Source organism: Sceloporus undulatus, chromosome 1, assembly GCF_019175285.1.
Source record: "Sceloporus undulatus isolate JIND9_A2432 ecotype Alabama chromosome 1, SceUnd_v1.1, whole genome shotgun sequence".
In the NCBI taxonomy this organism is placed as follows: domain Eukaryota; kingdom Metazoa; phylum Chordata; class Lepidosauria; order Squamata; family Phrynosomatidae; genus Sceloporus; species Sceloporus undulatus.
Window position 1 is genome coordinate 266,238,734 of NC_056522.1, and position 14,103 is coordinate 266,252,836.

At 38.9% G+C, this 14,103-nt stretch overlaps 1 protein-coding gene across 1 annotated transcript in view; it reads left to right on the top strand.

Annotated features, from left to right (window-relative positions):
* The window catches only part of LOC121926383 (mucin-5AC-like), a 184,857-nt gene that overhangs the window by 110,468 nt on the left and 60,286 nt on the right, over positions 1–14,103 (top strand). The window contains 1 exon segment of the mRNA XM_042459323.1: positions 12,244–12,423. Within this exon segment, the coding sequence (XP_042315257.1) occupies positions 12,244–12,423 (180 nt within the window).

Below are 14,103 nucleotides of genomic sequence, written 5' to 3' on the forward strand. Positions count from 1 at the left end.
ATCAGGCAAAGGTGTTAAAAATATACAGCAGAAGAAAAAAAATGACATTGTTAAAGTCACAGACCTACATTTTGTCAAGATATTGTTTTTGTTGTTATCAGTTAAGATGGTTTGGAGGGACATCAATGCAGACAGAGGCTACTTCTTTTCCCACTACCCTCCCCTGTTACTTATCCAAATAACTGCATATTTCTTCTTTTGCATTCTTTCTACCATTATCTGATACAGCATTGTTGAAGCAGCTCCACAGACTCCTCTCCATAGACCCACTCAGACACTTTGTTCTCTGCAAGGCATGAATATATGACATCAAAGAACAGAAACTGGATTTTCCATGTTAGGAGAAGCAACACACAACAAACAATACAAGTTGATATACAAGTGGTGTACAAGTTGATGACTATAGGGCTGAACAGACCAGATTGAAGTGCCAGCATGTGGGCAGCATGGGGGCATGATGTTTTGACACTGTGTACCCTGATGCCAGCGTCACACTGGTATCATACCATGTGCCCAACCACACAGTGGGGGGCGTTATGGCTCTCTGTTAGCACAGCGTTTAGACATGGGCCAAAGGAGTGCAGAAAAGCTGCTGCCACCATGGCAAGGGCGCCTTTTTGCCGGTACTAAAAGGAGTGGCATTTTGCCATTCTTTTTAGCGCCAGCAAAGTGCCAGATCGTGGCCATGGCATGCAGTTACTGTAGCCCCAATCTGATGATGAAAAGGGCAGTGGCATGCTGCTCCAAAGGAGTGCTCTGTCTTGCCCCTATGTCTGCATCGGTACTGCAGAAATAATCCAGGTTGATACCATTTTAACTACCATGGCTCAGTGTTATGGAATCATGGGATTTTTCATTTGTTGGGACACCAGAGCTCTCTGACAGAGAAAGCTAAATGTCTCACAATACTACAGTTTCCAGAATTCCACAGCATTGAGCCATGCCAATTAAACTGGTGGCAACCTGGATTATTTCTGCAGTGTGGATGTGGCTTGTATCATATATAATCAGTATGGGAAAGAAAAAAGATTTGGCCACAATATTTGTATCTTTTTCTAAAATCCGTAGCTTGAATCCTATCGGCAATGCCTATTAAACTAGACTTCAACAAATCAATGGAACATACATAAGTGCTGTTTCACTATTCAACCACTGATTAAACTATCATATTCCATTGAAGATTATTAGCAAGACTTAGACCAAAGTTTGCTGGGCAATTAGGATTCCCCAGCCCCAAACAGACTTTTGTATGCATTTTCCTCTAACATATGTCTCAACCCTTTGTGAAGTTAAGTTGGTGGGTACCTGTAACTGGGCTTCTCTATAGCAGAACCTTAACTGTAGAATTCTCTACCCAAGGAAATGAAGCTGGCCCCCCTTTTTTAAAGCTCCCAGCATGGCATTCAGTGTTTGAAATTGCTGTTTTAAACATATCAAAACTGGATTCTAAGATTGTTTTTAGACAGCTTTTAGGGGTTTTAAAAGAGTATTTTAGGCACGGTCCAGACCGACTCTTTGCTTTGGCCTGGCCACGTACTAGGGTTCTGCGGGGGCAGAACAACCACACGCCCCACAACCCTAGTACATGGCAGCAGCATAATAATGGCGGTGCCCTGTATACATGGGTGCCACCATTGTTACATAAGCACCATGCAGCGTCCGCACATTACCATGCCAGTGGCGCACTAGTTACACCACCCCTGCAGCTTTAAAAGAACCCGCTTTCCACGGGTTCTTTTTCCACCTCAGGAAAGCTGCACGGTTTGGCGGCTGTGGCTTACTCTGGAGGAAAAACACGCGCCGACAGGCCAGTGTTTTTCAGCGGTCTGTACTGCACGATGATGTATTTTAAAAATGTTTTATCTTTGAATTATTTAAATTGTTGGTTGTTGTTTTAATGTGCTCATTGCTTCAGGATTCCTTGTGTTCTGGAAGGTGATGCAGAAATACTATAAATAAATAAATATGCAATTACAAAAATTGTCAAGAATTATATCACAACATTTGGAGGAGTGGGTAATCTGAAAGATAACAATATTCCAATGTATGTGTTAGTCATGGAAGAATGAGTTAAGAATGTTTCATAAATAAATGAAAGACCAAGAAAAGGCAGAATTATTCAACACCTTCTTTGCCTCAGTGTTCTTACAAAAAGAAAAGGGTGCTCAACCTGAGGATAATGGAGCAGAGATACAATAGGGAAAACACAGCACAGAATACGTAAAGAGGTATTACAGGAATACCTTGTTAATTGAAATTATTATAAGTCTCCAGGACCAGATGAACTACATCCGAGGGTATTGAAATAACTGGCAAATCTTTGACAATTCCTGAAGAACAGGGGAAGTCCCAGCAGACTGGAGGAGAGCAAACATTGCCCCCATCTTCAAGAAGGGAAAAAAGGGGATCCTAACAACTATCGTCCAATTAGTCTGACATCAATACCAGGAAAGATTCTAGAGCAGCTCATTAAACAGAGAGTCTTTGAACATTTAGAAGGGAATGCCATAATCACATGGGTATCTGAAAAGCCAGTCATGCCAGACTAGTCTGATCTCTGTGTGTGTGTGTGTGTTTGTAATTGGTTCACCTGCTGAACCCAAAGGATATTCAGCAATAGCTCCCCTTAATCCTAGAGAGAAGTGACCAGTGGGGTGCCATAGGGTTCTGTCCTGCGACTAGTGCTACTCAACATCTTTATCAATGACTTGGATGAAGGAATACAGGGCATGCTTATCAAATTTGCAGATGACACCAAATTAGGAGGAATAGCTAACACCCCAGAGGACAGGATCAAAATTCAAAATGACTTTAATAGATTAGAAAGCTGGACCAAAAATAACAAAATGAATTTGAACAGAGAGAAATGTAAGGCACTGCACTAAGGGCAGAACAATTAAATACATAGATATGGGATGGGGAACACCTGGCTTAATGAGACCACATGTGAAAGGGATCTAGGAGTCCAAGTAGACCACAAGTTGAACATGAGTCAACAGTGTGATGCAGCAGCTAAAAAGACCAATGGGATTCTAGGCTGCATCAACAGAAGTACAGTATAATGTCTAGATCAAGGGATGTAATCGTGCCACTCTATTCTGCTTTGGTCAGGCCTCACCTGGAATACTGTGTCAAGTTCTGGGCACCACAATTCAAAAAGGATGTTGAGAAGCTGGAGCATGTCCAGAGAGGGGCAATTAAAATGGTGAAGCATCTGGAAACCATGCCTTATGAAAAGAGACTAAGGGAGCTGGATAAGTTTAGCCTGAAGAAGTGATGGTTAAGAGGTGATATGATAGCCTTGTTTAAATATTTGAAGGACTGTCATATTGAGGCTGGACCAAGCTTGTTTTCTACTGCTCCAGAGAATAGGACCTGGAACAGTGGATTCAAACTACTGTACAAGAAAAGAGATTCCACCTCAGCATTAGAGGGAACATCCTGACAGTAAGAGCTGTTTGACAGTGGACACAACCCCTCAGAGTGTGGTGGAGCCTTCTTCCTTGGAGGTCTTTAAACAGAGGCTGGATGGCCATCTGTCAAGGTTGCATTGATTGTGAGTTCCTGAATGGCAGGGGGTTGGAGAGGATGGCCCTTGTGGTCTCTTCCAACTCTATAATTCTATAATTGTATGAAATGGAAACCAAATAAAATTGCTCTCTAGTTCTAGCCCTCATGTTGCTCTTGAGAATAGTGCTTCCACATTTCACTACTACTTTCTCCATCACAGTACTAGAATGAGGATCTAGTTTACATGTTTATGCATTCCACTGAGAAAACTGACAACTGAGATGTATTTTGGTATCTGTACCAAAATAAAAATATGAATTAAAGAATGGCCCTAAGAGGATAATTGAGAGTCTGTTTTACCTGATTCAGTTTCCCACGTACTAATGAACCAAACTATGTACCAACATAATTTTCCACACTCTGAAAGCTCAGCCTCATTGGGAAAGAAGACACAATGCTTAGTTTACTTTGTTTTCCTTACAATGTTGATCTGGGTTCTCAAGATAACATATGTAGCCTAAATAATCAAGCTTATTCATATATGGTATTTATCAACTTTAAAACATTATTACACATATAAAATATATTACTATTGTTGAAGAGGTTGTATACAGGTTCTAATATCACATGTTGATATTGTTAAGAGTTTGGGACCCAGATATATGTGTTAATTACCCTTTATGATTTAATTCCAAATTGCAGTTTTATCTTGTGATATCATTCCAAACCTCAAGTTATCCTTATTTGGAATTTCTGATAAGTGTTGTTGTATTGTTGCTGCCATTCTGGATAATACATGTAAAAACTGTTCATTAATGGAAAAGTAATCAGCATGTGCTTGTTCAGTGATACTTAAAGGTATGCAATTTAGCTTTGATAGATTAAACAAATATGTGGGTCTGATGGACAAACGCCCCCAGGGTTAAACAAAACATTCCCCTAGTGGAACTTATGTAACTTTTTGCCTCTGTGGCCATCTGTGCTACCCAAAAAATGATCCTGGAGGGTTTCATAGCCTTTCAGATGTGGATTTGGGTGCCCACAGGGACTGCATTGGGGAGGGCAGATTGGATCCAGCCATTCCACTGATGGAATGCTACTCACTGGATAATGCACTTAGACTTATTTATTGGTAGAAGGTTTCTGTTTATTATTAGATTGTGTTTATTTTTTCCATAGGACATCTTGAAAATCAGTAACCATTTTCTCAAATTGCATTATTTCTGTATGGTTTTGTTAATTCCATGAAAATTATCCTTAATATTAAGTTTTGATTTTGAGATGTCAAGGACTTTTTAGACCGCTTTGGATTTGTATTTTAATTTGACTGGTTTACATATAATATTTAAAGTAAACACACTGCAAGAAAATTATAATTAGAAGATACTAATAAAGGCTTGACTTGACTTACCATGAACCACAGTACCAAAATCTTTAGGGCTGTGATTTGCTCTGTTTCTTGTGGCATCCTTCCCATCATCTACCATGAGATTTGTATACTTTCTTCCACACACTGGTGGAGAGTAAAGACTTTGAAAAAACAATAGTTGTTAAGCCTATTTTTAATAGGTATATTTCCATAGTAGGCAAATTGTGTGATGGCTGATGTCATAGATGTGTTGTAGGAGAAAATATGGGGAAATAGGAGATGAGAGAGAAGTCATTTTTTGAATCATTTGCAGGCACCATGCATATGTTTTCTCCTTGGTTTTGTTCGTGTTGATTTTAAAAAATTTAAATGTAGCTCACCAGTGAAAGATTGTTTTTGAGTTACTTGAAAAAAGTATGCATTTTTTAGAAAACTATTTTTAGGTTGGGAGTTTTTGTACAGAAAACAGCATTTTTTACATGGGGAAGACTATGCCACTTTTGTGCAGAACTAGTCATGAACTGCAAAGATTCTTGTCAGTCCATAATTCTTATTGTTCCTAAGACTCAAGAAACACAATTTTTTCAACCCCTTTTGGATTTTTTTAAAAAAAATATTCTCTCCATCCCTACAAACCCTGACAGTTGTATTCTGTAGTTCAGCACTCCATCACCATAAATTCTGGCTTAGGGAGTGAGAGTTTGCATGACATAGCACAACTAATGCAACCAACTCATGAGTTCTTGTGCTACAACAAAGAAGTGTGGCTTGTCTCATCACTATGTATGGCAACCTCTGGGTTGTTACGAACCACAGGAGCCACAAAAACAGGTATGTCTAATACTAAAAGTTATATCTAATACTAAACAAAAGGACTGGAACTTCCCAGAAGGATGTCACACTTTAGATTTATCAGTTTATATTTCCTCTTTCAATAGTGCTGTATACTTTGGATCCTACAATTCAGATGCCCATGGAAACAGATTCTTAAAATATCACTTTATCACATGGGCTGTGTTATGCCTGAAGGAAATTGTTCAACTTTGATTAAAATCAGTGTCACATTGACTGATATTTTTCACAGATAAATTAAGAGAAGAGCCTGGCCTTAGGAACAAGTCAAATTAACCATAGAGAATATGCAGATTTATATAATTTGCATTATTTATTCTAATTCAAGAGGGCTTGTTTTTCACACACTCCTTCATGTAAAGGGCAAGTTTCTACTGTAATGCACCCCCCCCCTTTTTTTTTGGAGCAGTGGGAAGTTCCAGGAGTTGAGTGCTTACCCAGATCTGGTTCCCTTTGGAAGTAGCTCAGTAGAGTTCTGCTGGTGTTGAGTAATATTTGCATTTTAGTTACAAATATGCAAGCTGAGTCAGTGTAGCTGAAAGCATATAACTTAAATATTCTAAAAATTGTTGTAATTCACTGTTCCTCTATGAGATCTTTAGGGAGACAGCCAGTACCTCTTGGTGTTGTTAGATTTACAGGTTTTAAAAGTGCATGTCTCTCTGTCTCCAAGCTAAAAATGCAGTTTTCTTCTATTTCTTTTCACACAGAGATCCAGGTTATAGTATACTTAGCAGGGAACAGTATACTTAGCAGGTAACAGGAAGATTTTTCTATTCAGAATATCCCCATGATGATTTTATATAAAGAAGCAAGTCTTCTAGAACATGGCCACATAGTCCAAAAAAACCACAAAAAATTATGGATGCCAGCCATGAAAGCCTTAGACAATTGGCAATTTTGTTTCCTTAGTGGCATATAGCCTGTAGTTTCTCTAACAAAAGATGTGCCCAACAATACCATTATAAAAAAGTATGATTAGCATACTAGGCCAAAGAGTCCATCTAGTGTTTACCTTGACTGTATGGAGAAGTGGGAAATCATCCATTCACTTGTTAGTGAATCCACACCTGTAGCCTGCTCAGTTCAGGAAATGCTTGATGACACAAAGATTTTGAGCAAAATTAGCTCAAATCAATGAGTCCTGTCAATAACTGACAGATGATTACATTTTACTTCTGTCAAAGTGAGCAACAATTCACTAGGGAGTAGCAAAAATGCTGTATGAGAATTTTGGCTGCTTTGTTTGTTTTGTTTTGCCTAAGTTAGTAAGTGTCAACAGGTTGAGACTTTACGATTCATCCTTTTCCAGTAATATGGAGCTCTGTTGGCAATATAATTGACTAGGTGATATGTGGTAAAAGTCCCAGTTTTTCTGAACTTCATTCTTTCAGACTAATATTTTGTGTAAGCATAATCCATCCAGTAAATTTTCCCAGAGTTGTGATTCATTACTTAGGATGTGATTGATGGCCTCCACTTCACTATTATTGTGTACGGTACAAATCTTATTATTCTGCTGATTGCTGTACAAGGAAAACATTATTTTTTGCACCTTGGGGAAAAAAGGGGGGGTGAGGTTTACTTTCTATCACCTTCTCCCAGTCCAGACTGTTTCAACAACCATAAACTACTCTCTGTAAGCAAGCATATACTTTACAGGGGCTAGAGCTATTGAGTAAGTCAAAAAAATTATATAGTCAACGAGTGTAATGTCTCAGTGGGAAAACTAGCTAAAGGTTCTTAAAAGAAAAATGCTGGACTACAGACAAAAACCATCTGCATTGTTCCTAATACAATCAGACTTTCTTAAATAAGTTCCCATAAAAGGCATAGAGCTGATAAAATATTTCTGCTGTGTCATGTGGACTCCTAAAATTGTATGTGGAAAGAAGAAGTGAGGTGAGATGCTCTCTCTCTCTCTCTCTCTCTCTCTTTGTTTTGTTAACAACCCTTGAGTCAATCTCAACTCATGGTGATCATGTGGATGAGATATCTCCAAGACTTCCTATTCTCAACTATGCCTCTTAGTTCTTGCAGATTCATACCCATGGCCTCCTTAATACAGTCCATCCATCTAGTGAGTGGTTTTCCTCTTTCTGCTTCCCACCACTTTTTCTAGAATTACTGTCTTTTATAATGAGTCATGCCTTCTCATGACATGGCCAAAGTATGACAGCCTCAGTTTAATCACTTTGGCTTCCAGGGAGATTTCAGGCTCAATCTGTTCTAGGACCCATTTATTTATTAGGAAGATAGACATATACTATATACTAATATTTATGGAATACATCTATCACTTGGGTTATAGTGCAAGACTCATTTGCTGGAAATGATGAATGGAATGGAATACTAAGTGGAAATGTGAATGTTTAAGTAGGTAGAATTGTTATGTCTTCTACAGAGGAATGTTATCCCTAATACGTAACCACCATTCCTTGGAACGGGCAAGTTTTCTTCATGCTTTGCCTTCTATCACATCAAGAATCATGAAGGCACAAAGCAAGGCCTTTTGAATTGTGGAAGTTATTCTGTGATGCTCCCCATCAACAAAGGTATAACTGCTCTCCCTCCACCCCATCCCTTGTAGTTTTCAGCTTACTTGAAAGAACTCCACTTTCTTGTGTCAGTAAAACATCTTAATTTCTCTTTTAGATGTCAAGTGAATGGCAGTTTCACCACTCTTGATTAGTTAGGAAATTTGATGCAGAATTTTTTTTTTAAAAAAAATAGACTTCTTTTCTTTCTGTAGCATTTACATATCTAGGGGTGGCAAATCTACTCAGGATTTTATTGCCTCTCTTCCTTTATCTGCTCCAAGTTAAACAGGAGCTCTGACCTTTCCAAACTAGGGTCCAGCACTGGAAACTCAAAGTACCTGAGGGAGGAGCGGCAGTGAAATCCAGAGAGGATCTGACTATCCTGGAAATTATCATGGTCCTCCACAAGCAAAGAAAGCAACAAAAATATTTTCAAAAAAGATGGGAGTCTTAAATATGGAAGGTGCCATTTCCAACTCTGAAACAGTTTTAGAAATATAATGTAAGTCTGCAGTGCTCACCATACACCCCACCCTTGCCCCTGGAAGATCATTGAACTGCATCTACATCTTCTCAAAAAATAAAATAAAATAAAAGGAGGGGAACAAAATTAGCCATTGGGGGGACAGATATCATGATTGCTTGTTCCTTCTAAGTTCCTTAAATAAGGAAAAAAGCGTAAAAATTAATACTCCTCCCTAAATGCAAATATACTTGCCCAGCCCCTAACTGAGTAGAAGAGCATCATCTATTTACCTGTGTACCTGCTAAAGTTTCTGAGGCCCCACCTCTCTGGGAACTTGTGAAACAAACTGGGAAATGAGCCAAAATCCACACTCTTGCTATATAAGAGTCATCAAAAGACAGGTGCCTCCTCAGAAGCCTGTCGTTCGGTACATGCTGCCGAATTCCAGCCAAGATGGGGACAGGCAGGGGGGCACGGATACCACTATGGATACCAGTTCTAGTGATCGCTTTAACATACAGCAAAGGTAGGAGTCTGTTAACAGAACTTCATTTCCTGACTGCAGCTTGTACCTGGCTTCTCCAAGATCCCAATGACTTTGCGGTGGTTTGCTTTGCTTTGCCTCATTAAATCTAATCAGGATTTAAAACACACACTGGTCCTGCATTTTTGTATCACCAGTGAGCCATTTCTCTCTCAGTGTGCTCATTTTTATTGTTGCGGTGCTCAGTAGAAATTTGATACATATTTTTTTATTCAGATAGATGGTGAGAGGAGCAGACTCAACATGAAAAAGAATCAAAAATTGTTCCATTATATTCCAGGTCCCCACACCTTGGGTTGGTATAAACGAAATTTACAAAATATTGTGCATTGAAGGTTACGAGCATGATGGGTTTGCAAGGCAAATAAAGCAAAGCAATGTGTAGATTGCTTGTGATACCATCAAACTGCAGTCAATGGCAAATCTCATGCTGACTTCAGTGAATTGAAATTCCAACCTACATTCAGCTGAATTTATGCCCATTGCTCATAGTGTAATAGCACCCAAATAGGAGCCCTGTGCCAACTGGGCTTCTGTTATATAGCCTTCAAAGTATACTAATATAAGAGACTTGTCCATTGTAATCTATGAAGCTTAGTTGTTCTGGAAAAATGAAACAACATTTTTACTAAAGGTAGCCCCTAAAATTAGCCAGCTATAGCAGCCTCATTTACAAAACTGCTCCTTTTCATTTATTAGCCTCTCTTATAGAGATTCATTTCAAGAGGATTTTGAACACTATATTTACAAGGTTGGTCAAATGAGTTTAAGAGTGTGTGAAGAAGAAATAAATAGATAGTGTGTTAAAATTAGCTATTCAAGACAAAACACAACCAAACCCTAATTATTCTTTCAGCATTATGTGTGTGTGTGTGTATTGTTCTTTGATAAATAGTTTCTTTCTCCCCACTTTCTAGTCTAAATAATTGCAAATGCCTATAAACATAATCAGCTTCCATCTACAAATATCATGGATAGCATTTTCACAGCTGAGCACGTGATGCAGCTTACATGCAATGCAGTGCATTGCTATAATTCATTCCAAACCTGCCATAAGATACCATCTCCTGCATATTTGTACAGAAGAAGTAGCATAGAATTCGACACAGCTATTCCAGAGTGAGCTGTAAATGCTCATACAGATATAGATGTATATGAAAAAATTATAAAAATTTCCAAGGGTACTAACCCTGGCTTCTGTTTTAACATTATTCTGCTTAAACATGACAACAGAAAGAAAAGCTTTCCTGAGAAAAATATACAAGCAAATAGATTTTAGTTTTTCTTCTTTTGATTTATTGACCTTTTAGCCAGGAGTTTGTAAAAAGGTAGTGATGCAATCCAGATCCTGTCAAAACCACCATCCACTGGCTTGGTAGCTCAGTGAAAACATCAGCTCCAGATGCAGCAGCAATGAAAAAAAAACCAATACTGTCATAAGGTTTATTAAGGAACAGATTAGAACTAAAATCACCCTAGATAGTATCATAATGTCTTTATATGAATCTATAATGCAGTGGCATTGCACATACTATTCTGCCCCCCCCCCCCCCCCCCCCACTCCCCAGGACCAGGAAAAAAGGAAATAACATTATTGGCAAGTTGGACCATCTTTCTGAGAAAAATCTAAGGTGGTTGAAACTTTTCAATGGGAGGTGCAAGTAAATGATGAGTGGCAGAAATAAAGAGTCCTGTGGCACCTTTAAGACTTTGTTTTGTACCATGTGAGCTCCAATTTATTGTGACACAATATAGGGTTTTCTTGGCAAGATTTCTTCAGAAGATCTATCTGTCATTGCTTTTCTTTAAGACAGAGACTCTGACTAGCTCAAGGTCATTCAGTGGTTTTTTATGGCTGAGTAGAGATTTGATCACTGCTCTCCCAGAATCTTTGTCCAGCACTCGGACCATAGTATCACACTAGCAATACCATTTTAAGACTATCCAATATATTATTTCATGAGCTTTCATGGACTGTAGCCTACTTCATCTAGTAGGGAGATGGGCTGTAATCTATGACTAGATTTGCTACTCTTTCAAGAGTCACGGGGCTCTGTTGTTTTTCTGTAAAACAGCTGAAATGCTAAGTGACAACCTTTTGTAGAGAGAGATGTTTTCTCCTCCTTTCATACTAGAAAAGGGACCTACCCTGTGAAATTCACAGGGAGTGTATTGAGGGCATACAAAAAAAGTATTTCTTTGCACAACGTATACGTATGAATTTTTATGGTACTAGGAGATAAAACGCCTCTTCCTGCAGTTGTATTAAAGTGCAATTGAACAATGATGATGATGATGGTGGTGGTGATGATGATGATGATGATTATGATGATGATGATGATTTGGGGTATGTCTACATATGACTGGATGTAACCTGTGTGTGTGTGTGCCTGCACACCCAGAACAACGAGCCACTGCATACACCATTTATAGATTCTTTCCAGATTGCAGAGTATGTGTATTGAGCAAAGAGTCAGAAAACAACAGTTGCCAGCACTAAATGGGAAGAGATATAGCTGTTGTACAGTATGCACACTACGTGTAAAAAGTCGCAAGTATACCTATAAGAGCAGGAAACGCTCTTTCTTCCCCCTCTCTAGAGAATCATATACCCACTGTAAGTCCAATGCACACCCCAATTTATTGTGACAGATGACCTTTTAAAATGGAGAGAATCCCAGATAGTCCTGGTGGCATGAGATCAAATCAGACTATTGTTTGCCAGCTGCATGCCTCCAGGGTCTGAAGGAAGGATAGAGGCTTTTAATAAAGACATCTAAACTTTGGAATATCTTCACCCCAGAATTTGTTCTTTGTGGTCTTCGGGTTCTGTTAAGTCAAATGAGTAGGAAAGGTCAAAATATTTTAATTAATTCACAAATAAAAGTCTGCTGGGTGTTGGAAGCTCATGGAATGGTTGCAGATGAACTTCTTAATGAAGTCCTTAATAATTCTTTCACAGTACAAGCCCAATTTGAACAGAAGTCCCAGTATGAAGATCAACAATCCCAGTATGAAGACCAACAGTCCCAGTATGAAGACCAACAATCCCAGTATGAGGATCAGCAATCCCAGTATGAAGACCAGCAATCCCAGCGATCTGATTATGATTACCTTTTGTCTGTGCAGCCGACACAGGACTGTAAGTGTTTCTTCCCCAATTTATTTAGGTAGAAAATGGAGAAGGGTAAGACAGGATCATAGCAAATTGTTTCTGGTCTCCCTGGGAAGGGAGCCAAATTTTTGAGTTAATCTTTTTCTCTGTCTCTGAAGTAGGCAAAAGCAAAAGGGTGTGGCCATAATTTCTTTTATACTGAGGTGGGCTTATCACAGACTTGTCGATGAGGATACATACCAGTTCAAGCACTAACTTCATTCTCGGAGGAAGCAATGAGTATTTTTTTTCCATTTGTGAGAAAGTTTTCAAACACTGCAGTTTTCTAACACTATTTGTAGTTTGGGATTTATTCTGTACAAAATTCAGACACTGTTCTTGCACAAAAAACAGCTGTGCAAGCTGTGCATGAAACATCATTTTTGCCACAGACTTTGTGCAAAGAAATTATACGTGTGAATACATCCTGAACTGCAAAGATCTGATTCATTCCCAGTTTCTCTTTGGCAGGGTTTCCTAACACTTCAGAAACAAATTTTCCTCCCATCTTTTGGAATATTTTTGAATATTCTTTCCATTCCTAATTGTCATTGTGGCTTCTATGGCAATAGTGTGGTGAATCCACACTGGCCCCATGACATGGGAGGCATCAACTACCACAGCATTACAGAAACCATCCTGCTGTGGCTTGGCACTGAATGTGGTAGTGATAATAGAATCAAGAAGGCAGAAGTTAAGATTTTCTAGTCTTTTAGTCCACCTACCTACCAATACAGGAACACAATACCCAAAGATAGGTAGCTTTCCATACTCTGCTTAAATATTTCTGACGAAGGAGAGTCTGCCATCTTCTGAGACAGTCTGTTCCACTGTCATATAAATCATACCACTAGGAAGATTTTCCAGAAACTTATTCAAAATCCCCTGTTCCCCCTATTGGAACCCATTATCTTTGTTCTGTGGAGCAAAAGAAAATGTAATATGCTCCATCATCAATGTGACAATCTAATACTATGTGGGTTTAGAATAGGTGTATGATTTGGAAGACTGGCAATGTGTTGTAGTGGTTTAGCATTGGACTATGACTCTGTAGGCTGGAGTTTGAATCCCCACTTGGCCATGGAAACCCACTGGGTGATCTTGGGCAAGTCAAATCTCTCAGCCTCAAAGGAAAGGTAATGGCAAATGCTCTTTGAACAAATCTTGCGAAGAAAACCATATAAATTGTATAGATTTACCTTAGGGTTGCCATAAATTGGAGATGACTAGAAAGTACACTATTGCCATTATTATTCAGTATGTGAAAGAGAAAACTCATAGGTATACTAGGCAGCAATAACATAGGAATGGAGAACAAAGCAACAGCCTGTAGTAGTAACAGCTTTCAGAGTTTCAACCCCAACCTCCTATGGTCCCCAGCTAGGCAATGCCAAGTTCAAGCTTCATTGAGAAAAAGCTTACTTGATTATGATAGTGTTTCACTCTGTGTGTCTAGTGCTTGCAGGATATGTTTGCAACATCAGTTGGCCAAACCTAAGCACTCCTGCTTTCTCCATCTTCTTATGGTTTTTCATCCCAGCCACTGTGCAACCAGACTGGACAGAATTTGCTCACTTTCTAATGAATTTAGTTCATGAAGGAGCTAATGTGCATCCTGCATTTGTACTTTTCTGTTTTATAATGAATACTGAGCCTTAGATGTTACTA